Here is a 26,165-nt window from a genome sequence, read left to right as displayed (position 1 = left end):
TCTCCTTTTAGGTCTGTTAATATTTGCTTTACATATTTAGGTGATCCTATGATGGGTGCATATTTATAAATGTTTTATGCTCCTGTGGACTGACCCTTTTATCATTATATAATGACCTTTGTCTCTCATTATAGTCTTTGTTGATGTTTTGTGATATCTACTATAGGTTTTTGCTTTGTGGATACCATGAGGCTTACATAAAACATCTTATAAGTCTATTTTAAGTTGAGAAGAACTTAAGTTCCAACATATTCTAAAGCTCTATGGTTTTAGTCTCCCCCTCCCATGTTTTATGTTTTTGATGTTACAGTTTACATCTTTTTATCTTATATATTCATTAATAAATTATTGTATAGTTTTTACTTTTGTCTTTTAACTTTCATACTAGATTTATAAGTGATTAACCCACCACCATTATGACATTACATTATTCTCAATTTAACCATATATTTGCCTTTCCCATTGAGATAGAAGTCCCTTTAACATTTTTTTTTGTTTTTGGCAGAAGATTAGCCCTCAGCTAACATCTGCTGCCAATCCTCCTCTTTTTGCTGAGGAAGACTGGCCCTCAGCTAACATCCATGCCCATCTTCCTCTACTTTATATATGGGACGCCTACCACAGCATGGCTTGCCAAGTGGTGCCATGTCCACACCTAGGATCTGAACCGGTGAACCCTGGGCCACCGAAGCGGAATGTGCAAACTTAACCGCTGTGCCACCGGGCCAGCCCCCCCTTAAATCTTGTAAGGCCAGTTTAGTGGTGATGAACTCCTTTAGCCTTCCTTGTCTAGAATACACTTTCTCTCTCCTTCAATTCTAAAGGACAGCTTTGCAGTTTTTCTCTTTCAGCACTTTTCTGAGTATATCATGTCACTCTTCTGGCCTGCAAAGTTTCTGCTGAAAAATCTGCTGATAGTCTTGAGGGTTCCTTTGTATGTGACAAGTTGTTTTTCTTTCACTGCTTTTAAGATTCTCTCCTTGTCTTTAACTTTTGGCAACTTAATTATAATGTGCCTTGGTGTGGGTATCTTTGGGTTCTTCGTATTTGGAACTCTCTAGGCATCCTGGATCTGGATGTCTGTTTCTTTCACCCAGTTAGGGAAGTTTTCAGCCATTATTTCTTCAAATTAGTTTTCTGCCCCTCTCTCTCTTCTCCTTCGGGACCCCTATAATGCAAATATTGGTCATTTTTTATTTTTGCAGCTATGATTGGATGGGTTCCACTGCCTTGTCTTCAAGTTTATTGATCCTTTCTTCTGCTTCATCTAATCTGCTATTGAACCCCTCTATTGTGTTTTTTCAGTTCAGCCATTGTATTCTTCAACTTTATGATTTCTGTTGAGTACTTTCTTATATTTTGTGTCTCTTTGTTGAAATTCTCACTTTGTTCACGCATTGTTCTCCTACCTAGTTTATGACCATTACTTTGAACTCTTTATTGGGTAAATCACTTATCTCCATTTCATCAAGGTCTTTTTCTGAAGTTTTTATCTTGTTCTTTCATTTGGAACATATTCCTCTGTCTCTTCATTTTCCTTGACTCTGTGTTGGTTTCTATGCATTAGATAAAACAGCCATCTTTCCCAGTCTTGGAGTGGTCTCATGTAGTAAGTGAGCCTTATCATTCAACCCAGCCCTAGCTCTTGGTTGTCTCTCAAACCTATGTCTGAGCAGCCTTCTTTGTTCTTAGTGGCTCCCAGTATTTGAGGGTATGCCAAGATCTGTCAGGGTCCCAAATGGGGGGATCTCAGTCAGCACCTAGATGCAGGCTGATTGGAACCTGGACCCTTAGGCCACAGCTATTAAGATAAGTGAAAAGGACTCTTTCATGGGAAGACTGGGGGTTTCTGTCTGCTGCCTCTGTGTTGAGCCCTGGAGGGATGGCTGGTTAAGAACTGTTTCTCTGTTACAATCCAGGGGGACCTAGGAAAGCAAGCCCCACTGACCACCAGAATCAGGCAGTTAAGGGGTGTCCTCTGGGGGGCAGCTGCAAAAATCAAAGCGCCTAACTTCTGCACAAGCCCCTTTCTGAGAGATACCAGAGATCTTGGTTGAGGCAGAGGAAGAGTATAAAGGTGGCATCTGCTAGTCTCCAGTGTCTAGAAAGTACTGCAGTTGGCCCTTAGATGTGTGTTAAATTAGAAATCGGCCCCTCAGGCCAAAGCTTGTAACTTTAAGATAAGCAAATAGGCCTTTCATGGACAGACTAGGTGCATTTCAGTCTGCCCTGTGTGTGCAGGGCCCTGGGATATTAGCCACAGTGGGTCTATATGATCCCATTTAGAACTATTTCTTAATTCACTATATCCTTGTAGGTCTTGTGGTTACAAGGTCCATTGGCTTTCAAAGCTAGATGTTTTGGGAGCCCATCTCTCAGGTGGAAATCTTAAAAGTCAGGACACCAGATGTGAGGCCCAAACCCTTCATTCCTCAAGAAGCTTGGAGTTGTGAGTTCCCGCCCAGTGGTGTGTTGCCATGCTGTGAATGGGGTTCATGACAAGACTATATCTCAGCCTATCCTACCCATTTCGATGTGGGTTTTTTCTCACTCACCTGATGTGTAGGAGTCACTCAGCTAGTCTCTGGATTTTTCAGGGGGAATTGTTCTGTAGGTAGCTGTGGATTCACTATATCCATGAGAGGAGTAGTTCAGGAGCTTCCTACGTTGCCAGCTTGAACCAGAACGATCTCACAGTTCTGTGGGTCAGCAGTATAGGCATCACTTAGTTGGGTCTTCTGTTCAGAGTCTCACAAGGCTGCAGTTGGTTGGAGGTGCAATCTCATTTGAGGCTCAAAGTCTTCACCCAGCCTCTCTGATTGTTGCTGGAATTCTACTTTTTATGGTCAGAGGACTGAAGCCCTAAGGTCCTAGAGGCAGCCCTCACCTCAGTTTCCTGGCAAATGGTGCTCCCTACTACATGGAACTGTGCTTCTTCAAGTCCATCATAAAAGAGTCTCCTCCAAGCCTGCAATGTTGAAGGACTTGCATGGAGTTTATATGTAGATTTTGAGGCAATCCCCTTTCGAGGATATTCTCCCTCATATTTCAGTAGCTCTGGCAGCCATAAACTCTATTCTCTGACTCCTCAAGCTGGTAAGACTATGACTTCACTGTCATAGTTCTAGTCATCCTGTGCCCCATGGACTTGCCCTCAGGTGAAAAGCCAGATAAAAATGTTACCCAGTGGAGTTCTCTTCTTTCAAGAGTTGACACTTCTCCAATTTCTGCCTGCTCCCAAATGCCTTTGAACAGTTAGATAGAAACTCAGGACAAAATATGATATTATTTGTTGGAGGATTAACTTACAACTGTGCCATTTCCAAAAGTAGAACCTTGCCTGTGTTTTTATTAATCCTACATAGACTCTCCCCAAACACTATCCCTGCGTCAAAGTAGAGCCTTAGACCATGGCATCATAGCTACCTGCAGATATACCTCAGTGAGCTGTGATTATGTACCACCTGCTGAAAAAGTCACTATAAGTATCTTATCATATAATGAATATTGGTTGAAGCTTTGGCTCACTAACTCCTTTTAGACAAGAACTCTTAGTTTCAGGAAAATTTTTTCTCTATAGATTGCTGAGCACTTACCTTGTATTTTCTCATTCTTCCCAGTAAGATGACTGTTATCATCCTCACTTTATAATAGAGGTTCAACAGCTTGCCCGCACAATTTTAGTCAGTTGCAAGGCCAAGACTGAAACTCAGTACTCACTACAGACTAAAGATTTCTAACTTGAATGTAGTGATCCTGCTCCACATCTAGAGATGAGCAAAAAATTCTTTAGTATGCTTGGTTTTATTACTATATGCCAGTCGTTACTTGAAACCCTTCTAAAGGCACATGGGGATTTTTGTTCTTTCTAGGTATGACGTTCCTGAAAAGACAGCATTTTTCCACAGGAGGCTGTGTTTCTACCCCTGGTGGATTTAAAGATGGTCTTTCCTGGATACAGAAAAAAAACAAAGGTGACCTCTCCAGGTCACCATTTTCAACTTCTGTAGAGTGGCAAAATGGTGACATGTGACATATAACATTGCTGTTTATTATACTTTGTATATTTCCTCTTCAAAGTCTTACATATTATATGCTCTGTACTGTTAATAGTAACCTATGACATAATTGTAAATATTCAGCCTTTTGATAACTTTTATATTTTGAATTATCTCCTTTAAAATAAAATGGTTGACTACATATTTGTAATGTTTTCCCGGATTTGGAGACAGAAAAAGAGAGAAAGGACGGTACCTTTGAAGCACATTATGAAGTTTGGGCAGCACAGATGTTAACAGTGTTAAGTTTGAAATAAGAAGTTTATACACATCAAGGCTATTTAAGCAGAATGAGTCCTAGAATAAAAATCAAAATCAGTAAAATCGAATATTTAAAAGAATGAGTGAAACTATATGCTTATATCTCCTGAGTCGTTAAACTGCAACTATGGAATTCCTGTCACAAAATTAAATCATTTGACTTCCCCTGAAGATGTACATTATTCAGAACTTCCCCGAGGCGGTTGGAGGGTTCCTTCCCTCATATCACACACACCAGGTGCATCTCACACACACCCTATTTTTCCTACCTCACTATATACGTCCTTGCCACCCAAGGCCAATGTCACCAAAGTTTGAGCATCTGACAGAAATGAGTCATACAGCCTAACTTTGAATGTATCAGATGATATAATTTTACAGTAGAGCCACCAGCATCCTGGGCATTACAGAAGTACCTACGGTAGAACCCAGAATGCCAGTAATGTTATAGACTCCACAAACATGATACCTCCAGCTTTATGATCTATTCTTCCCACCCAAAGACTGGCTAGAGAAGAGGCCTGAGACCTTGGCCTTACTAAGTGATACAACCCACCTGTAGTCCCTTTGTTTTTCCATTATCACTAGAGGGATGCTGTAAGTTAAGGAATAAGAGCCACAGGCACTTGGGATCTGTGAGGGTAAGCACATTATATTTTGGGAGTTAAGGGCCTTAGATATTCATTCATGAGCATAATTACACCAGAACTTGTTTAGGAAGATACTTCTCGTCCATTGTTATTAACTTATGAGCCAAATAATGGCACTACAAATAATGGACTGCCAAACTTAACAAGATGAAGGAATAAAGTAGTTTGTCATAGATTACAAAATGGCCATGGATCTCAAAAAAAGCAAGCATGCAGTTTTATGCTGCAAAGATGATGTGTGGCATCTAGTGGCTCCAATAAGGATTTATTAGTCACTCCATTAAAAACATTCAATCCCAACACAGACCATTTAGATTCACATCCAAACTGCAGTGGAACTACCAACTCCTATCTACCATTAACCTCAGCCGTACACCTCATGAGGGCTTCAAAGAGGAATCAAACAGACCCATCTTGTCATCCTTATATTTTAAAAAGCATTTTACAATCTCTAACTCTAAAAGTCTTCTATCTTATACACAGATTACACTAATCATGTGTTTAGAGGATTTATAAATAAAAACAAAATCATAATGAACAAGTAAAGGACATTATTCCTTGTTCTGGCCGCAAGGAGATTACAGTGCCTTTCCTGGAAGGTACAGAGCAAGCAGGCAGACACGACTTGCATATCCAAAGGCAACAGAAATGGAAGACTATACATCAGAAAGCCATGCTCACCCCACTGGCTAGGTGAGGCGGTCCTCAAGCAAGGGACTCTTCACTGAAGCAAAGTTTCAAGCTGGGCTTTAAGAAAAGAGGGGCCTGGCTCAGTAGGCAAAGGCTTAGCGCAATGTTTTATTCCCATAATGAACGATCTCCATGAAGACATTTTTCACATTGGTAAATACACTTTAAATGTCTCAAGAACTTTGTGTCTCACCTCCCAAACAAAACTATCAGTTCCTTAGAGGCAGGGAATAGTTTCCTGATTTTACATTCCTTTTAGCACATATCTCACAGAAGTAGCACATACCTCTGAGCATTTACTACCAAGATAAAAAAATAGCTAGACACAGCCTCAGGGCCACTCCACAAGTACAGTTACAGGAATAATCTAAAGTCCCAGTAGGGTCTGTGGAATCCATCACAGGACGGAATGGGACCTCCCAGAAACAAAGTCAACAAAAGCCAGGTTTCATTTTGTCCCAAGCCAGAGAGAGACGAAGAAAGAGTCTGACCTAACCTAGGCCTGATTGGTTTGAACCTGATGAGTTGAGACTCTGGAAGGATAAGAACGTCTGGCAAACCTTTTGCAGCCACCCATACCCTCTAGTAATAACAAAGTAGCCTCTCCTTGAAATTCTGTTCACAGCAGAGATGTGGTCGGCACTCGCAGAGGTAATGAAGTGCAAATCAGAGTTCTGGCTCTTCAACTGCCAAAGTTATGTTTCACACAACTAGTTAGTAAGGAATATTGTTAGCTTTTCTATCCAATCATTTGCAAATTAATAAGGAAAGTAATATACCAACGTATTTTACTGTACAAGATGACAATCTTAAGAAGAATTTGTACATATATCATGTGGAACATTTTTATTCCTAATTTATATTTTGCAAGATATTTGACAATATACAAAGAATACCCAGTTCTAGGTGGTGATTGTTTTGTATTATGATTTATTTACAAAATTTCACCACATAATAGTAACTACTTTTTTTAAAAAATCGGCATTGGTCCTATAAATGCCATTAGGATAAATTCTTAAGCCTACAAAAGTCACCTTAGTATCACCGTTCCAAGGCCTATAATTGTTAACTCAAATCTGACTCCAAAGCGCACATGTAGTTTCTAGTTCTGATTATACAGTCATTCTGAAGCACAATCTAATTAGATTGACAGGGGACAGTGGAGGACCCAAGCAGTCCTATCAACCTCTATAAGAGGTGTACATTAGCCTACTGGTTACATCCTTCTAGTGTACCACCGTTTGTTTATAATGGGACCACTAGGGTATCCCATTATGCTAAAACATGGTTCCTTTGGAAAAAACAAGGCATTCTCTAGACCAGCTAGACTGGTCAGCATAGTGAGTAAAAAGTGGCTGTCAGTAGTGGAAAACAGTTTCATTTCTTTGAACTTTTTCCTTTTCCTTTTCTGGACTCCTTATCTCTTTCTGATTTTGAAGGATTTGAAGATTTTGGCTTTTTCTGTTGGGAAGGAAAGATGTACAAGATAGTTAATAGCTGTGTCTATGAGTAAATGAAATAAGTTCATCTCTACAATAAATCTTCACCTGCAACTTACTATTATTTAATAAATAAGAAAGGCTGTAAACATCTGGATCCTGAACTACTGCCACCCCTGATGAGCTTACTTTCAAGCAACAACTGGGCTAGCTGTAGCCTTTAAAAGACAACACTAAAAACTGAGAAGCTATTCAGAATCTAGAACTAAGATATGTTCCCCATGTATGCAGTTTCTTGGATTTAGAACATAGGTATAGTTAAGAAAAACAAAATAAGCAACAGATAATCTACAAATAGGGTTTGTAAGAATTTCCTTTTCTTTCAATTTCAGATTAGAGATTTAAACACACTCAGTTTGAGAAGGGGAGAGAGGGAGACAACCTCTTACATCTACACAAGAGTAGAGAGCGCTACACTGGAGAAGGCCACTATTCCTACCCCTGCACATACAAAACAGAAACGAGGGGCAAGAATGATACACACACACACTAACAACAGACGACAGAAGAGGACACAGACTAGAGTCTTTGCCTGGGCCAATGGTAAACAGTGGGCTGATATCATAAATGATTTTAACCCTTCCTAGCAAAGGACAAGGATGTTTTTGCTCTGAGAAACTTCTACAGACAGTTCAATGCCTATAGCAAAACACAAACAACAAAAAGGAGAAATGGCTTCATTGAAAATGCTTTTCTCATACAACCTTCGAAAACGGAATCAAGAGAGAGAGACTTTGAATAGACCAATCACCAGTAAAGAGATCAAAATAGTAATAAAAAATTTCTGAAAAAAACAAAAGTCCAGGGCAAGATGGCTTCACTGGTGAATCCTATCAAACGTTTAAAGAATTAATACCAATCCTTCTTAAACTCTGCCAAAAAATAGAAGAGGAGGGAACAATTTCAAACTCATTTTATGAGGCCAGTATTACTCTGATACCAAAACCAGACAAAGACACTACAAGACGAAAATTACAAGCCAATACCACTGATGAACAAAGATGTAAAAAATCCTCAAGAAAATACTAGTAAATTGAATACAACGATATATTAAAAACATCATACACCATGATCAAGTGGGATTTATTCCAGGGATGCAGGGATGGTTCAACATCTGCCAATCAATCAATGTGATATACCATATCAACAAAAAGAATAAAAATTATCATGTCAATAGATGCAGAGAAAGCATTCGACAAAATACAGCATTCATTTATAATAAAAACTGTGACTAATATGAATATAGGAGGAAAGTACCTCAACATAATAAAAGTCATATTTCACAAACCCACAGCTAATATCATACATAACAGTGAAAAACTGAAAGCTATCCCTTTAAGAACAGGAACCAGACAAGGATGCTCACTTTTGCCATTCTTATTTAACATAGTATTAGAAGCCCTAGCCAGAGCAATCAGGTAAGAAAAAGAAATAAAAGGGATCCAAATTGGAAAGGAAGAAGTAAAACTGTCAATATTTGCAGATGACGGGATTTTATATACGGAAAACCCTAAAGAATCCACCAAAAATCTATTAGAAATAATAAATGAATACAGTAAAGTTGCGGAATACAAAATCAACATACAGAAATCAGTTGCATTTCTATACACTAACAACAAAGTAGCACAAAGAGAAATTAAGAATACAATCTCATTTATAATTGCAACAAAAAGAATAAAATACCTAGGAATAAACTTAACCAAAGAGGTGAAAGACTGGTAAACTGAAAACTGTAAAACACAGTTGAAAGAAATCAAAGAACACACAAAGAAATGGGAAGATATTCCATGCTCATGGACTGGAAGATTAACATAGTTATAAAAAGTGTCCATATTTCCTAAAGCAATCAGTAGATTCGATGCAATCCCTATTAAAATCCCAACAACATTTTTCATGAAATAGAACAAAGAATCCTAAAATTTATATGGAACAACAAAAGACCCCAATAGCCAATGGAATCCTGAGAAAAAAGAACAAAGCTGGAGGTATCACACTTCCTGATTCAAAATATGCTACAAAGCTGTATTAATCAAGACAGCATGGTACTGGCACAAAAACAGCCATACAGATCAATGGAACAGAATCAAGAGCCCCGAAATAAACTCTCACATCTATGAACAGGTAATTTTCAACAAGGAAGCCAAGAACATACAATGGAGAAAGGAGTCTCTTCAATAAATGGTGCTGGGAAAACTGGACAGCCAGATGCAAAAGAATAAAAATAGACCATTATCTTAAACCATATACAAAAATTAACTCAAAATTGATTAAAGACTTGAATATAAGACATGAAAACAAAACTTCTAGAAGAAAACATAGGCAGTATGCTCTAAGACATTGGTCGTCTTAGCAGCATCTTTTCAAATACCATGTCTCACCGGGCAAGGGAAACAAAGGAAAAATAAACAAATGGGAGTACATCAAACTAAAAAGCTTCTGCACAGCAAAGGAAACCATCAACAAGAAGAAAAGAAAACCTAACAATTGGGAGAATATATTTACAAACCATATATCTGCTAAGGGGTTAATATCAAAAATATATACAGAACTCATACATCTCAACAACAAAGAAACTACCCAATTGAAAAATGGGCAAAGAATCTGAACATTTTTCCAAAGAAGATATACAGATGGCCAAGAGGCACATGAAAAGATATTTAACATCACTAATTATTAGGGAAATGCAAATAAAAAGTACAATGAGATCACCTCATACTCATCAGAATAACTATAATTAAGAGGACAAGAAATAACAAGTGTGCAGAGGATGTAGAGAAAAGAGAACTCTTCATATACTGCTGGTGGGAATGTAAACTGGTGCAGCCACTATGGAAAACAGTATGGAGATTCCTCAAAAAATTAAGAATGGAACTACCATATGATCCAGCTATTCCACTGCTGGGTATTTATCCAAAGAACATGAAAACAAGAATGCACAAAGATATACACACCCCTATGTTCACTGCGGCATTATTCACAACAGTCAAGACTTGGAAATAACCTAAGTGCCCATCAATGGATGAATGCATAAAGTTGTGGTATATATACACTCAGCTATGTGGTATATACACTACTCAGCTATAAAAAAAGATGAAATCTTGCCATTTGTAACAACATGGATCAACCTTGAGGATATTATGCTAAGCAAAATAAGTAAAAGGAGAAACTCAAATACCGTATGATTTCACTCATAAGCAGAAGATAAAAACAACAACAACAAACAAACACAAAGAGACCGAGATTAAACTGGTGGTTACCAGAGGGGAAGGGGGAAGGGAGGAAGGCAAAAGGGATGATAGGGCATATGTGTACAGAGACAGATGATAATTAGTCTTTGGGTGGTGAACATGATGTAGTCTACACAGAAATCAAAATATAATGATGTACACCTGAAATTTATATAATGTTATAAACCAATGTTACCTCAATAAAAAAATGCTTTTCTTGATTATGCTATTAAAATGTGTGCCTGTGGGTAAAGCACACACCAATGGCCAAATAAATAAAAATAGTACTTTTTCTAATAGAGCATATGACCATCAATATGATGGCCTATTTTCTTGCTATTTGGCTCTTCCACTATTATAGGAAGCTGACTCTTTATAAAAATGAAATCTATACCTTCTCCACCCTCAACTGTGAAGTACAAAGAAACTCAAAAATATTTTTAGCTTACTCTGCTATTTGCAAACAGGCCTGAGTAATTTCAGATGGCAAGTTATATACAAGAAAAGATAAAACTATTTTGAGGGAGTATCTTAGCTTCTCCTGTCTACAGCTTAAAAGAGTACCTTGATCATAGCATCAGTTTCCATAGAGTCTTGATCTTTCTCATCAGATTGAGAGTCATCTTCATTTAATTCTTCGTTATACTCAGAATCCAGTGCTGGGCCTGTGCTTTGTCTGGACGTCTTTACTGCCTGAAGTGAATACGGAGTAAGGTGGACTTCCTTATTGTAAGCTCTTGTAAAGGCTGCTTTCACCTATAGGAAAGGAATAGAAGGAATTTTTTAAAATCTAAGTGCCAAATAATCCTTTTAAACTCTGTGAGTGTAAAGGCTTTGAGAGACCTTAGGAGCCCCGTGAAATTGTTTCCAAAATCCTTACACATATACATGTAAGTGTACATATATGCATTTTTCTTGGACAAGTTCCATATTTTTCATGACATTCTTAATAGAGCCCATGACTCAAAAATATAAGAATCAATATTTTGGGAACCTTAGGCGGACAAAAAAAGTCACTTTAAGTCATCGTTTCTACCTACTCAGTGTTCTCCGCAGTTACATAAGGTGATAAGCAAAGTTAGTGAATCAATAAATCAAAAGAGGCTCACAATAAAGTACAAGTTAAAGTTGGCCTTTAGTTACCACAAAATACATAAATCACCTTTACCACAATAATAGTGGTTACTTCAAAATACTAAGTAACTTGAAAAGCTTTAACCTCAAGCTTCTAAACATAACTGTAGAATTAGTCCCTGAATTCTAACAATGGATGTCTGTCAGAATTTACCCATAACCATTAAGTCAGGTCAAAATTCTAGAGAAGGCAGACCACAGAGAATGACTTCTAAAATGGCATCAATACATAGGCACAAGAGTGAGGTATCAGATATTACACATTCACATTATGTCATTTCTTTTTTTTTTTTTTTTTTTAAGGAAGATTAGCCTGAGCTAACTACTGCCAATCCTCCTCTTTTTGCTGAGGAAGACTGGCCCTGAGCTAACATCTGTGCCCATCTTCCCCTACTTTATATGTGAGACGCCTACCACAGCATGGCTTTTGCCAAGCAGTGCCATGTCCGCACCTGGGATCTGAACTGGCGAACCCCAGGCCACCAAGAAGCGGAATGTGCAAACTTAACCACTGCACCACCGGGCCAGCCCCTCACTTTATTTTTTTTGTGCTCATTAAAGAAAGAAAGTAGGGGGATACATTATTATGTAGAAGATTGTCCAACTGGAATAAATACTGAATCCACAGATTAGGCAGCCTAAAAAAGAGAAAAGTATAAAAATTCTCAGCCAGTGAACACTTCCTTCCTTTCCTAATGCATACCACCACCTCACTTTTACTTCCCCAGGTTCATTCACCCACCCTTGTAAGGAATATATTTATATTTGTTCCTCAGATTTCACATCTTGCCTTTCCACTCAGCATAAACCAAAGATTAAAATACAAATTATAAAGTCAAATCCAGAAGTCTATTCTTAATATTGTACACAAACAGTATCTTTGGAAAACACAGGCCATAAGAAGCAAAAAGCATCTAAGAAAAATAATTAAACCTTTTGAAAGCAACTAAAACATCTCTAAAGTACTCCTAGTACAAACCTGGTAATCACAAAGTGGTGGAGAACCAAATGGATTACACAATTTACCTTGGGATCCAGCTTGGAGAAGGGACTAGGTTTGCCTCCCCAGCTGCTAATTTCCATGATATTCTCAAAGTCTTCTTTCATCAAATAATATGTGTCCATAAGAGCAACAACATCCTGTACTCCTTCTACCCCTTGTGAGGTCAAGGGCTGTACAAGTGCATCCCTTATATGTGACAGATATTCCATGTTTACAGTCCTTTTGCTGGAGTAAGTTCTTAAACCAAAACAAAAGAGATACACCTGTAGTCAATGGCAAACTACCACAACTCAAGCCATAGTGCGCATATCAACACTGAGTTAACCAGATGGAGTTCAATCCACTTTTAATAATGCTCAGTGGAATGCCCACTCCTTAACAGCTGGTGCAGGGAAAGCCCAGCGCTACACTACCAGGGTAATAGATACATACCAATGTGCTCAAAGGGAATTTTCTACTTACCCAGATAAGTAAATGAAAAACATAAATGTAGATTCTACTTGCATCCTACTCCGAAGGCCCAGGCAACAACAGTGTTTTTATGTGCTCATACTTATTACAGCCAAAGATTACTCATTCCAAGTTCCAAATATTAAAAGCATCAGTAAAAGGCAATGAGACTTCCTACCTCAAGTGGCAATGCCACTTCCTACATCAGAGTCTGTAATACATTTTGGTCTCTGATTATAACATACAAAATTATATACGAATGCTTCCCTCACATTTCCTAATACTGTTACTCTGAAACCTTTAGTTCTAGAGCAGGGTTTTCCCCAAATCTAAGAAAACTGCAGAGAATGTTCCTACAGAAGCAAAAGGTGGTCCATACTGACGAGAAGGCTTAGGGAAACAGTCTCTGAACTCCTGAGAACTAGAATGTTATCATGAAATGACTTTTTCTTTCTCTCTTAAAATAGCTGAACAAAACTATTTCCAATGCCACCACTCTAAGTCTTTCCAACCCGGCTGCCTCCATCTTCAAACCAGGCAATTACATATGTGTATATAAACAAGAGACCTCAAAAGCTCTTGGTTTCAGAACCCACATTAATATCAGAAAAGAAATGAAAAGTTCCTTTGAAAATTACCTATGGGTTCTGCTCCTGCCTTCAGGTAACTGAATGTCTGCATCACAAGAAGCCACATAGTTCTTCTCCTGATCAGAAATCTAGAACCTTGCCGCATAACTGTTTTATTACCTAGGCTAAGAGTTCAAAAAACTCTATTTTAAATTCACCTACTTCCTCTAGATCCAGTCTTCCATAATCAAGCACACTAGTACTTGAAGACAAGTATGAGCCTGTAAGCACAGTGACCAAGAAAATCATGAAACCTTTTCCAAAATTATTCTCTTGTATTTTGCTATGTAACTATCACCCTCTAGTAGAATCACAGAACATTAAATCTAGAAAAGTCTAAAGGTATCATCTAATGTACCTAAATCAAGGGTTCTTCACCTCAGAAGTCTGCACTTCCTCTAAGATTATATTATTTGTGCATTAGTTCATTTGGGGAGGAATAAAGATCGGAGAGCTTTCAGATTCTCAAAGGTATCTATGACCCTCAAAATATTAAGAACTAATAATAAAATCACATTTCCATTTTTAAAGATAAAGAGAAACCTACACCTACAGAAGTTTGGTGACTTAATCAGGGTTAAAAGTAGGAAGGTCTTAATCTATTTTAAAAACTGTGAAACTCACTATAGATGTCCTTGATAATGTCCTGTATATGATTCATTAACAAACATTTATTGAGCAATTTTATCTGCTAGGTGAGGAAGCCTCAGTTCCTGTCACCAGTATGTTTAGTCTAATGGGAGAAGGGGATAGACAAACAAAAGGACAGCCACAAAACAATATGAAAGTCCAGGGCTCAAACTCTACATGAATATAGTGGGAACATCATCAAAGAGGGACAGACCTAGGCCACAGTGATGCATCACCTTTAAAAAGTGGTGGGCAGGGAGTAGGAAAAGAGCTGAGAGGCAGGCCCTCAGCTTGAGCAATGAGAAGAGGAATGGGGAAAAGCAGGCCTTCGCAGATTCTGGAGACAACCTGCATCCCTTGGCTCATGGTCCCTCTTTCCATCTGCAAAGCCAGCACTGTAGCATCTTCAAATCTCTCTCTGACTGACACTGCTACCTCCTCCCATCTTTTTTTTTTTTGTAAAGACCCTTGTAATTACAGTGGGCCCACCCACATAATTCAAGATAATCTTCCCATCTCAAGATGAGAATAAATTTGTGTTGTTTTCAGCCACTAAGTTTTGGTAATTTGTTACAGCAGCAATAGAAAACTAAATCAAGGGTGGCAAAAAAAAAAAACCCCAAGCCATAGGCTAGGAAGAGGGCACATAGTAGGAAGTAGAATTTTACAGGAACAGAAGAAAGGAACTGTCTCAGTTCAGCTTTAACCAAAAGTTAATTAAGAGTGGATCAATATTAACACTCTCTCCAGGGACCAGAAAAGGAAATAAGATTGCTCAACTTGTTTTTCATGGTTAAAAATGAATCCTTGACGTTCATTTAATATTTGTGTGCATGTACATTTTCTAAGTTTCTAAACAAAACTGTACCAAATAACAAGAATTTTTTAACTTCCTTAAAGTTCTTCAAGCACATTGTTTTCAATCATCTGAATGTCCACCTCCTGTTACATGCTAAACTATACCCCTATCCCCAATGACTAGGTCAGTTCACCACTAGAACAGGTAAAAACTAGTTCGTTTACTTAAGTAGTTCCCTTTTTCCTGTTAAATTATTCAGAAGCCGAGACATTATGTATGCCTACTAGTAACAACCATAGTCACAATAACAATAAATAACATCACTACCTCAGATTTATATGGTTTTAAAATTTATCTTAAAGTTGTGGTACATCTAATATCTGGCTTTATTCTCCAAAGTATCCTCTTAAGTGATAAAACAAGTGTCATACTGAAAACAGATAATAAAACTCAGGCCCACAAAATATAAGGAACTCATCCAGGATCATTTATCTAGTTAGCAATAAAGTCAAAACTAAAAGACCAATCTTTTGATTCATGCTATCCTAATTGGACAAAGGCTAGACATACTGATAAAATCTAGACATGGTGTACTATCTTTGGAGCTTACCTGAGACTCATGTGCAGTGCTAGGTCCTGAACAATACGATCGTGTTTGCCCGTAGATGAGTGCTTCCCCAACCAGCTTGGGAAGGTGGGAAACTGGGTCAGGTACCCCCTCATTAACTCTCCAGGAAGAACACTGGCATAAATGGCCTGAAAAATCAATTGCAGTCCACAGTTTAATTTTGGTAGAAAGTTGCTTCCTTAGCAGCTGTTCTCTGGAAAATGAACACTGACCCCGGTACCTAATCCCAGGGAGTCAGGCCCTTTCCCTCTGTCTCTGATCTGTTGGTAGGGGAAAACTTCTCCTAGAGAAAAAAACTAATTGAAGGGAACACCATGGTCCAAAACATGTTATGGCCCTTGGAGATGATCTTGCCAGCTCAGCCTCCTCAACCAACTGATCTCAACATACCAGTTACTTCACGATGCCAATGGCACAGAAAAGACTTTAAGAGGAATATGATTATCTTTAACATAAGCTATCGACAGCAGAGGTGGATCAAAGCATGGAAAATCTAATTAATTAGAGAATCAAATAAACTAGCACTTAAGAAAAGTTTTTTAAAAACGTATCCTTGTAGGCCAACCCCAGTGGCCTAGTGGTTAAGTTCAGTGCTCTCTGCTTCAGAGTCCCAGGTTTGGTTCCCAGGCATAGACCTACACTACTCGTCTGTTAGTGGTCATGCTGTAGTGGCAGCTCACATACGAAAAGAGGAAGATTGGCAGCAGACATTAGCTCAGGGCAAATCTTCCTCAGCAAAAATAAAAAAAGAAAAAGGTATCCTTGAATATCTTCTATATCCAGGGTTTTTACTTTTTTAAAGGTTGGAATTATACACAAATTTTGTATCTTGCTTTATTCTAATAATATTCTCTCATAAGCATTTTTTCATATTAGATAATCTTTATAAATAATTTTAAAGACTGCATAATGTTCCGTCAAGAGGATATACCGTAATTAATCATTCTCCTATTGCTGGACATGCAGATTTTCTCCAATTTTTTGCTATCAGAACTAAAGTTTTAGGGAATATTTTTGTACATTAGTAAGTTTTTCCTGTGTTTAAAATTATTTCTTTAGGATAAATTCTCAAAGGTACAACTATTAGGTTAAAAAAATACTTTTAAAACATAAGAGAAAGGATCTTTATATTCAGAATGAGTCTTTGTTTTTTGTTGTCAGACTATATGTGTATAGAATTAAGAGAAGAGTAGGCCTTCCAGAAGTCCCTTGCTTATTACTCAATCCATTAATACTGTATAAATATACAAAATTCAAGAACAGATAACACTCAATTATGAAAGTTTGAAAAACTCTGTTTTGAGCAAAAGACATCAACCTAAAGAAAGTACCCAGTATAAAGCTGCCTCTTTAGCAAGAAAGAAGAAAATCAGAATTCACTCGAAAAAGTGGCTGCTGACCTGCCCTGGCTGCATTTCTTCAAGGAGGAGCTACTTAGTTACCTTCTGGGAGAGCCAAGCATAATAAAGAAGAAATGGATTCTTAAGGTAAAACAGCAAATGAAGGGCCAGCCCAGTGGTGTAGTGGTTAAGTTCATGCACTCCACTTCTGTGGCCTGGGGTTCCCTGGTTCAGATCCCAGGCACTGACTTACACATCACTTATCAAGCCATGCTGTGGCAGGCATCCCACATATAAAATAGAGGGAGATGGGCATGGATGTTAGCTCAGGGCCAGTCTCCCTCAGCAAAAAGAGGACAATTGGCAGTGGATGTTAGCTCAGGGCTAATCTTCTTCAAAGAACAAAAGAACAGAGCAAATGACATTTTTGACTCACATCTTACTCATGACCAAAAGCTAACATTCCTATTTCCATATGTCCATTTATATAAAAACATTCTGAAACACTGAAAAATAAGGCTAGATTTAGAAATAGACAATAGTGACCACAGAGTGTTTTCATGTATAACAGACTGTATTTTTGCCGTAAGAGCCATAATGTTTATCTAGTATTTCAAATAATTACAGAAGCTAAAAGCTATTTTGCTCTCTTTAACTAAAGCAGAGTCTGCTCTTTAAGGAGAGCCCTGGGCTTACCTGTGTGGGCAGAAGACTCCAGTTTTGCTTACTCCGAATCTGACGGTCCACCAAGTCACCATCACATATGCTATCTGCCGCTCTGCTTAAAAGCATCAAGTGCTTTTTCATGTCACCCCTGCAGGGATAAACCAGTCTGGATTACACCACTGTCCACACCCCACATCCCTCCCTCCCAGATATTTGGCCTTCACAGTGCTGGGAGGGTACTAATTCTAACCCCTCACTAGCTCTGAACACTCACCCTGCAGCTACAGGCTTCACGTGTATGTAGTTCTCCTGGACAAAGAGGGGTGCTATTGAATAATCATGAAAAAAGAGATCTGATTTGTCCATAAGTGACATATGAGCAGTCTCCTCTCCAGCTGCAAACACTTTCCGGGCAACATCAAATGGGCCCTTGAAAGAAACAGGGACAGACCTAGTAGAATGGCCAATATCCAAAACACTGACATCATCAAATGCTGGCAAAGATGTGGAGCAAGAGGAACTCTCATTCATTGCTGGTAGGAACACAAAATGGTACTGTCACTTTGAAAAACAGATTGGTAGTTTCTTACAAAACTAAATATACTCTTACCATACCAGTAATTCAGCAGTTTTGCTCCTTGCTATTTACCCAAATGAACTGAAAACTTATATACACACAAAAACCTACATATGGATATTAAAGCAGTTTTATTCATTAACTGCCAAAACTTGGAAGCAATCAAGATGTCCTTCAATATGCGAATGGATAAACTGTGGTACATCCAGACACTGGAATATTATTCAGCACTAAAGCAGTATAAGCTATCAAGCCATGGAAAGATATGGAGAAACCTTGAACGCATATCATTAAGTGAAGGAAGCCAATCTGAAAAGGCCACATACTGTATGATTCCAACTATATTACATTCTGAAAAAGGTGAAACTACAGAAACAGTAAGAAGAGTAAAGGGTGCCAAGGGTTGGGAGAAGGAACGGATGAACAGGTGAAGCACAGAGGTATTTTAGGGCAGTGAATGTACTCTGTATGATACTACAGTGAGGGATAGGTGCCATGAAACATTTGTCAAAACCCACAGAATGCACAAACACCAAAAGCAAACTCTAATGTAAATTACGGACTTTGGGTAATAATCATGTGTCAATGTAGGTTCATCAATTGTAACAAATGTACCACTGTGGTGGGGGATGTTGATAGTGGGGGTGGTTATAGGAGTCTGGGGACAAGAGATGTGAGAGATCTGAGATATGAGATCAAGAGATATGAGAAATCTCTGTACTGTCTGCTCAATTTTGCTGTGGACCTAAAACTGCTCTAAAGTTTATTAATTAAAAAAAAAAAGAGGGAGGGGTGGGGGAAACACTTTTTAATCATTGCTTTAACTGTAGTAATAAACTCTGACTAGTGATTAGGTGAAATAGAACAGAAAGATAATTGATACAGACCTCCAGTTTCAAAGAGGTCATTAAACTATGAACTATTTGTAACAGAATAATGTGAACAGTTCCGAAACCATTCAAAACATGAAATCCATACATAAGGAACTCTGGAAAGGCCATTTTATAACTATTGAAGCATGAGTATAATTTAAAACTTTCCTCTCTCAAAATTTACAATACATATTGACGGTCCTTGAGGAAAAACTCATTTGAACTAGAAACTCTTTTTTTTTTTTTTAAAGATTTTTTTATTTTTTTCCTTTTTCTCCCCAAAGGCCCCCGTACATAGTTGTATGTTCTTAGTTGTGGGTCCTTCTAGTTGTGGCATGTGGGACGCCACCTCAGCGTGGCTTGATGAGCAGTGCCATGTCCGCGCCCAGGATTCAAACCAACGAAACACTGGGCCGCCTGCAGCGGAGCGCGCGAACTTAACCACTCGGCCACAGGGCTGGCCCCTAGAAACTCTTTTAACAGCTGTCTATATCTCTTACTATAAATATTTGTAGGTTCTGGAGGTGCATCAAGGAACTATAATAACTATTCCTATTAAGTTAATACCAACAGAACAAGAAGTGCTTTGACTTGAGAAAGTAATTAAGAAATGTAAACTTATTTTACCAGTTTGATATCCTTTTTGGCTCTATGAGAATCAGCCTTGGCCTGGTCATAGGTTAGTGCCTTACTTCGTGCACACCACATACTCAGATTGTGTAAAACCTAAAAGAATTACAAATAAGACACTCTCAAGATGGGAAAATACTGCCACTCCCCCTTCCCAAAAGGTTCAAGGCATTAATTCAAAAGAATGATCAAATATATGTAATATATATTTAATTTACCTGTCTGATATCTTGATTGGCTCCCAAAATTATTTCATTCATAGCTGGAGGGGGGATCTTTAAACCCTCTTTAAATGCAATAGACATCATAGCACCCTAAAATTGACATAGGAGAATCTTCAGTGATTTTTTTTTAATTCATATAATCAGATATTTTTAAAATATTTATCAAGTACTTTTAAAAACGGACCCAAAAATAGGATAGCGTGAGGGAGAAAAAATTCCAATCATCATACCTTAATCTGTTCAACGCGAGGTCTTTGAAAACGAAGATCAAAACAATAATGAATCAAAGAACGGATCTTGGGATGATTTCTATCATTGCACATACAAATGATGGGAATTTTTGTATGTTTTATAAGGCCAATTAATTCCTGAAAAGCAAATTTGCAACAGAAAAATATTTTTAAAAACAACAAAATACCACACAACGTATATATTTTAGGTTTTAAAAACTTCCTTAGCAACATGCCTTAATTGTTATAAATATCACAGCATGATAATTAGGCCTTTAAATATTTTTTTTAAAAAAACCTAAAAATCAACAGTAAAACCGCTTTCCTTACCTGAATTCCTCCTCTGTCTTCATTGCCTGCCATGCCGTCTACTTCATCCATGAGGAGAGCATGCTTCATGCTTCCTGAATGAGCTAATCCACCTGATCCATGTTGAGAAGCAACAGGATGGGATAAAAACAAAATAACAATTGTTCACAGACTTATTTGAACAATTTTTTATAAAAAAATTTGTAACACATTTCAAACATAATATAGGTCCATGGTACAAAATTTAAAAGGCACAAGAGTATGCAGTGAAGAGGAACTCTCCCTCCCACCTCTGCCCCTAGGGTACCCAGTTTTCTTCTCCAGAGGCAAACAATGTGAACAATCTCATTTATATCCTTTAAAAGATATTCTATACATATTAAAAACGTGCATAAAAATATACACCTTGGTTTTATCATTTAATATATTTGGTGATTTGTTTCTTATCTGCAGACACAGAACACCTCATTTTTTAAGGCTATTTAATATTCCATTCTACACATATAATTAACATTATCTATTGATAAAATATGAAGATGCTTCCAATCTCTTGCTATTATAAATGATACTAAATGAATATCCTTATATATATGTCATTTTGCATATGCACAAATATAACAACTGCTAAATTCCAGCAACTGGAATTTCTGGCTTAAAGGGTAACTTGGAAAAATACTGCCAGATTGCTCTCCAGAGTTGCACCAATTTACACTCCCACCAGCCACATATAAAAGTGACGTTTCCCGAGCAAATTCTTTTTAACAATTATTTTCTACTGCTGAGAGTACCCAGAATTCAGGTGACCATGCAATGTATCACAGGTTCTAAATATGCACTATTTAGTCTGTAACTTGGGCTCTTATTTTCCCCATAAACTGGCCATGCCAGACCACTAGCTACAACCTGAAACACAGCAGCTCTTTCACAGTATCTTTTCTCCTCCTTTACTATCTTTGCCTGAAATAACTCTTCTACCCACAAATCATTCTTTCTCATTCTTCAAGGCCTTCGAACAAATGTCACCCTTTTCTGGTAGTACTCCCCAGTACCCCAAACAGAATCACTTTTTTATCTACAGGCTTCTATCACCTCCTTCATCACATTGTATTACACTTATTTATTTTCTTTTCCTCTTCACAGGATTCACCTGTGAATACTCTAAAATCCTATGCAAAACGTGTAAATATGTGGACATAAACATTTTTATCACATTCTCAGAAACCTCTAAGACCTAAAAAAGAGGTAACTACTGTCCTATGAGTTACATCAGGGGCTTTTCTTATTACCTCATCAGCCCCAGGATTCAGCAGGGTGCCTGGCACACAGCAGTGCTCAGGAACAGAGTGGTTACTGAACACTGACATGAACTTGTTTTTCTTATGTAACCAAAGAAAGCAGTTCAAACCCCCACATACTTGAATAAAAGCCTTTGATGCTGGTGTTATTCAGTGATTCAGCAACAATCTCCTTTAAACTGTTCTTACTCCGAGTGTCACTTGCATTCAGTTCCACGTAGCTATATCCCAATTCCTAATCAAAATATTGGAAACCATTACCATCGCAATGCAAATTATTAACTTCTCCCCCAAAAAAACAGAGCAATTAAGGAAGAAACAAGGTAGAAAAATCACATAAGAAACCATGGGTAAAAAGATAAAGTATGATACTAACAGACAATGAGATTAACTATAACATGCCTCACAATATTTAGAGATTTCTAAAATATGATGCACCTAAATACAACACACACAAGTTTGGTCTTAAGACCTCAGCTGATTAAGACCAATCTGGAAGAATATACTTGAGTAAGTAATTCTGAGGTTTGTTGTTCAAAAAGAAAGTTTGCTTCTTAAAGTCCTAAAAAGAATATAACCATCCCAAGATTTTAATATCAGAGATAGAATTAATCTATAAGATACTAAAAAGTAATCCTTGACTCTTCAAGATAAATTATAAAGTTGAATCATTCCTTGTCAAACTATCCCAACATACAATCTTCTTCTCAAATTGTGAAAAATCAACTTATTTTGATTCACTTCCCAAAATTGATCATTATATCGATCACTTAATTCCCAAAAAAAGTAATGATAATAAAGGAAGAAAAGAGTCATGTTCACAATTGCAGGGACTAGAAAAAAATATTTCTTTGGGGTTTTTTAATGTTTATAAATAGAGTAGAAAATATATAGTTCTTAAACCTGCTAAAAATGTATGCTACGGTTCACATAACAAAGACCAAGGGAAACCACCAGTTTACGGGACAGAGGGTTCGGAAATCCAGCAATAAATTTAAACTAAGTTTAAAATCCCTCATTTTCTCATTCTGATACCATTTCACATATCATTTCGTATCATTCTGATATACACAAACTCTGGTTGGCTCTAGTGCCTTGTCCTCTCACTGTCTAGAGAGACGGCAGCTGTAGAGATAACACAAGCAAAGGCAGGATCCCACAGTGGTGAAGGGCTGGACTATGTGGGTTCATCCTGTGCCACCACCCTCCTCTCTAAGCCAGCTTCCTTTCTCACACGAGGATGGTAACAGAACATATATTCAGTACACAGAATTCTTACAAGGGTATATAAGATATTTGTATCTATAAGGGTATATAAGACACATTTATATTATCTATAAAATAATGCACCCAAGGGCTTAGCACATTGCCTAGTAGACGGGTAAATATTACCTACAATTATAATACCAATATGTAAAGAAGGATGAAAATGACAAATATCCCAAAAACCAAAGCAAATTCTAAAGGTCTGACTGCAGAAAAGTATATATACAACAGGTTAAAATATACATACCATATACATGCACACACACGTGTATATCTCCTACACATGTCCACTCCCAGGTTACCTTTCCAACTGCACTATAACAGAACACCCACCTGACAAACCAGAGAGGCTGTGGTTGTTTTGCCAACACCTGGAGGGCCTGAGAGCAAAGCTGCTTTAAAACTAGAGCCATCATCTTTGCCAGCAAATTTACCAAACTTGGCTGCTAGGAAAAAAGAAGTTACAGAGCGTTAACCTATATCACCTAATAGAAATTCAGGAATAATTGTGCATAAACTTAGCATTGAGAGCAGTCCTCCAGTTTAGTTCTAAATTTGCAGAATGTTTTCTACAAAGTATAGTTTCCAGAGCAATGAGTAAAATTCTATCTCACCTCCCTCCAAAATAAAAAACTAAAACTCATCAACTTTAAAACTGATTTGAAACAACAATTTTATGAATCTACTTTCCTACAAAAGCATAGGCCATGGAGCAGACTACCTAGGCTCTGATCCTAACTCCAGCTGTCCTAACTCCACCACTCACCAGCTGGGAGAACTTCAGAAGTGACTTAACCCCTCTGGTTTCCTCCTTTGTAAAATGAGGGTAGCAACAGTAATGTGCCCAGTTGGGCTACTGTGAGGAGGAAAGTGCTAGAAGGAAGAATGCGTAGGAGAGTCTGGCATGCCTCAATAAATGTTAACAAGCATAATCAGTTACATGATCTCACAAAGAAAGAATGATGGAAGATGTTATGTGTGCAACTATCTCGCACAGCTCAACTCTAGAGCATTCTCCCTCCCCTCATCACATGATGCCTGGCACACGCGGGGTGCTTGGGGCGTACACAATGACTGAGAGATGATTAAACCCACTGCAGACATGGGAACAGGAACTATACCTCGCCTGAAGCCTTAAAAAGTCTTCTCCAGGTACAAAAAGCACTTATCCCCTCTTTTAAGGTAGATTTTACGTGGTTTTGGAAAGAGAAAAGGAGTCAACTTAAATTTAACCCTGTATCATTACAATTATCTGCTATAAATAAATTGGCACTGTCGGCCAATGTCTAGCAAAAACCTAGATATTAATAACCCACTCATCACTTTGGGAATTCACTGTGATGCTCACGAAATTTTGCCTTCTTATTTCTTACACAATATTCCCCAGGGCTGCAGTTGAAGCTCAAGAAAACAACACTAACATTTGTGATCAAAACTTTAGTTTAAACAAAACTTTGGACATAAAACATAATTGTGACTGTTCATTTTCCATTACAAATACATGGTGAACAAGCATAGAAACTAGAGAAGCTCAGGGCCATCAGGCCTACCAAAAGCAAACACGCTCCTGGGACTTTTAGGCTGCCTACCCTGTAAGCGGCCTCAGCTTTCCACTTGCACCTTTCCCCCGAGGCTCTCTGGCACTCTCAAGCAGTCTTGCTTTCGCATGTCCTCAGACCTTGGTTCATGTATTCTCACTTCCCCACTTCACCCAGGTAACTCCTACTTAGTTTCCAAGTCTTAACTGAGATATCCTTTCCTCCGGGGATGGGAGCACACATCTCTGACCACAGACCTCCATCCCCGTAGCACCCTATACTAACCCCTATAAGAGTACTTAGCACAATACATTTTAATTACTAGTTCATATGTCTCCCCCACTGACTGTGACCAAATTGAAAGGGACTGTGTTTTGTCGACAACAGTACCTCTGGGGTCTAGTACAGCACCTAGGCTCAGAGCAGGCTCTCAATAAATGCTTGCTGAGAGATGACTGAACCAAGTATTATTCTTCCTCACAGAGGCGCAACTGAACAGGGTGACAGACACAAAAATAAAAGCAGCTATAAAATCACCGTGTTTCTTCTCTTCTGATGGACTCTTGTGCCAGTTTTGGAGCCAGCGGAGGAGTTTGTTGGCACAGCTCTGGTCACCTTGCTGTCCAATTATGGTCTTGAGCGAGACTGGCTTATATTTATCCACCCAGAGCAAATTTTCCACCTTGTTTTCACTGCTGTCACCAGCCAAATTTCTAGACTGGCTGTCACCATTTGTCTCCTCGGCCACCTGCTCCTTGAAGTCCAGGCCTCTCCGAAACACACTTGTCTCCTTTTTTATTGACTTCACAGAGCTGTCCCTTTTGGGAGTCAGTTTGCTCTTTTTGGATTCTGATTCCTTCTTAGTTGGACTAATTTTTCTTTTTCCTTGGCCATTTTTTTGGGGTGTTCTCTCCAATTTGGACTTGTCTTTCTTCATCTTAAAAGTTCGAAAAGTGAGGAAAAAAGAAACCTGATGAGATATACAGAATTTCTATACTGCTAAATGTACTCTAAAGGACAATCTGAGATTCCCAAGAGAGCTACCTAACCTGGGTTTATCTTTCCACCATGGACCCTGCTGTTCACGGAAATCATCACGTTCCAAACTTCATAAAAATTAACTTTATAAACATTAGCAACAAACACACTGAAAAGCACCCAAATGCAATTTTTAAAAGTGAAAGCATACTAGTTTTTTAAAAATAATAAGTAATTCGATCTCAGTTTGAAATAAGGGGTGAAGGCTTAAGAGATTTTTGTTTCAGTTTTCTAACTAGTTATAGAAGTTAAAGCCTCCACAAAAACTTGTACAAAAATATTCACAGCAGCATTATATTGCATATATATACACATATATATTATCTATTTTATTATAGCCAAAAAATGGAAACAACCCAAATGTCCATCAACTGATGAATGAATAAACAAAATGTGGCATATCCACATGGTGGAATATACATCAGCAGTGAATAGGAGTGCAGTACTGATACATGCTTCAATGCAGGTGAACCTTGAAACACTATGCTAAGTGAAAGAAGCCAGACACAAAAGGCCACATAT

The 26,165-nt window shown here is 38.1% G+C and overlaps 2 protein-coding genes across 9 annotated transcripts in view; one reads left to right on the top strand and one right to left on the bottom strand.

Annotated features, from left to right (window-relative positions):
- The window catches only part of WDR19 (WD repeat domain 19), a 92,558-nt gene extending 88,074 nt beyond the window's left edge, over positions 1-4,484 (top strand). For both annotated transcript variants that reach the window (XM_014827399.3, XM_044767699.2), the window contains exon 37: positions 3,873-4,484. The gene's annotated coding sequence lies outside the window, so the exon portion shown is untranslated. The remainder of the gene's footprint in view (positions 1-3,872) is intronic.
- A 2,006-nt stretch (positions 4,485-6,490) lies between these two features.
- The window catches only part of RFC1 (replication factor C subunit 1), a 79,265-nt gene continuing 59,590 nt past the window's right edge, over positions 6,491-26,165 (bottom strand). For 4 of the 7 annotated variants that reach the window (XM_070506020.1, XM_070506022.1, XM_070506023.1 and 1 more), the window contains 13 exons: positions 25,143-25,542; positions 23,401-23,513; positions 21,922-22,036; positions 20,528-20,619; positions 20,198-20,335; positions 19,962-20,057; positions 19,741-19,839; positions 17,939-18,093; positions 17,695-17,812; positions 15,641-15,786; positions 12,546-12,759; positions 10,950-11,141; positions 6,491-7,120 (listed from right to left, as the gene is read on the bottom strand). In XM_070506020.1, coding sequence (XP_070362121.1) covers positions 7,037-7,120; positions 10,950-11,141; positions 12,546-12,759; positions 15,641-15,786; positions 17,695-17,812; positions 17,939-18,093; positions 19,741-19,839; positions 19,962-20,057; positions 20,198-20,335; positions 20,528-20,619; positions 21,922-22,036; positions 23,401-23,513; positions 25,143-25,542 — 1,962 coding nt within the window. In that variant the 3' untranslated portion in view covers positions 6,491-7,036. The remainder of the gene's footprint in view (positions 7,121-10,949; positions 11,142-12,545; positions 12,760-15,640; positions 15,787-17,694; positions 17,813-17,938; positions 18,094-19,740; positions 19,840-19,961; positions 20,058-20,197; positions 20,336-20,527; positions 20,620-21,921; positions 22,037-23,400; positions 23,514-25,142; positions 25,543-26,165) is intronic. The other 3 variants (XM_070506021.1, XM_070506025.1, XM_070506026.1) reach the window with 1 other exon arrangement.

Source organism: Equus asinus, chromosome 3 (genome assembly GCF_041296235.1).
Source record: "Equus asinus isolate D_3611 breed Donkey chromosome 3, EquAss-T2T_v2, whole genome shotgun sequence".
In the NCBI taxonomy this organism is placed as follows: domain Eukaryota; kingdom Metazoa; phylum Chordata; class Mammalia; order Perissodactyla; family Equidae; genus Equus; species Equus asinus.
The sequence above is the reverse complement of the archived record's forward strand: the minus strand, read 5'-3'. Positions and strand labels throughout refer to the sequence as shown.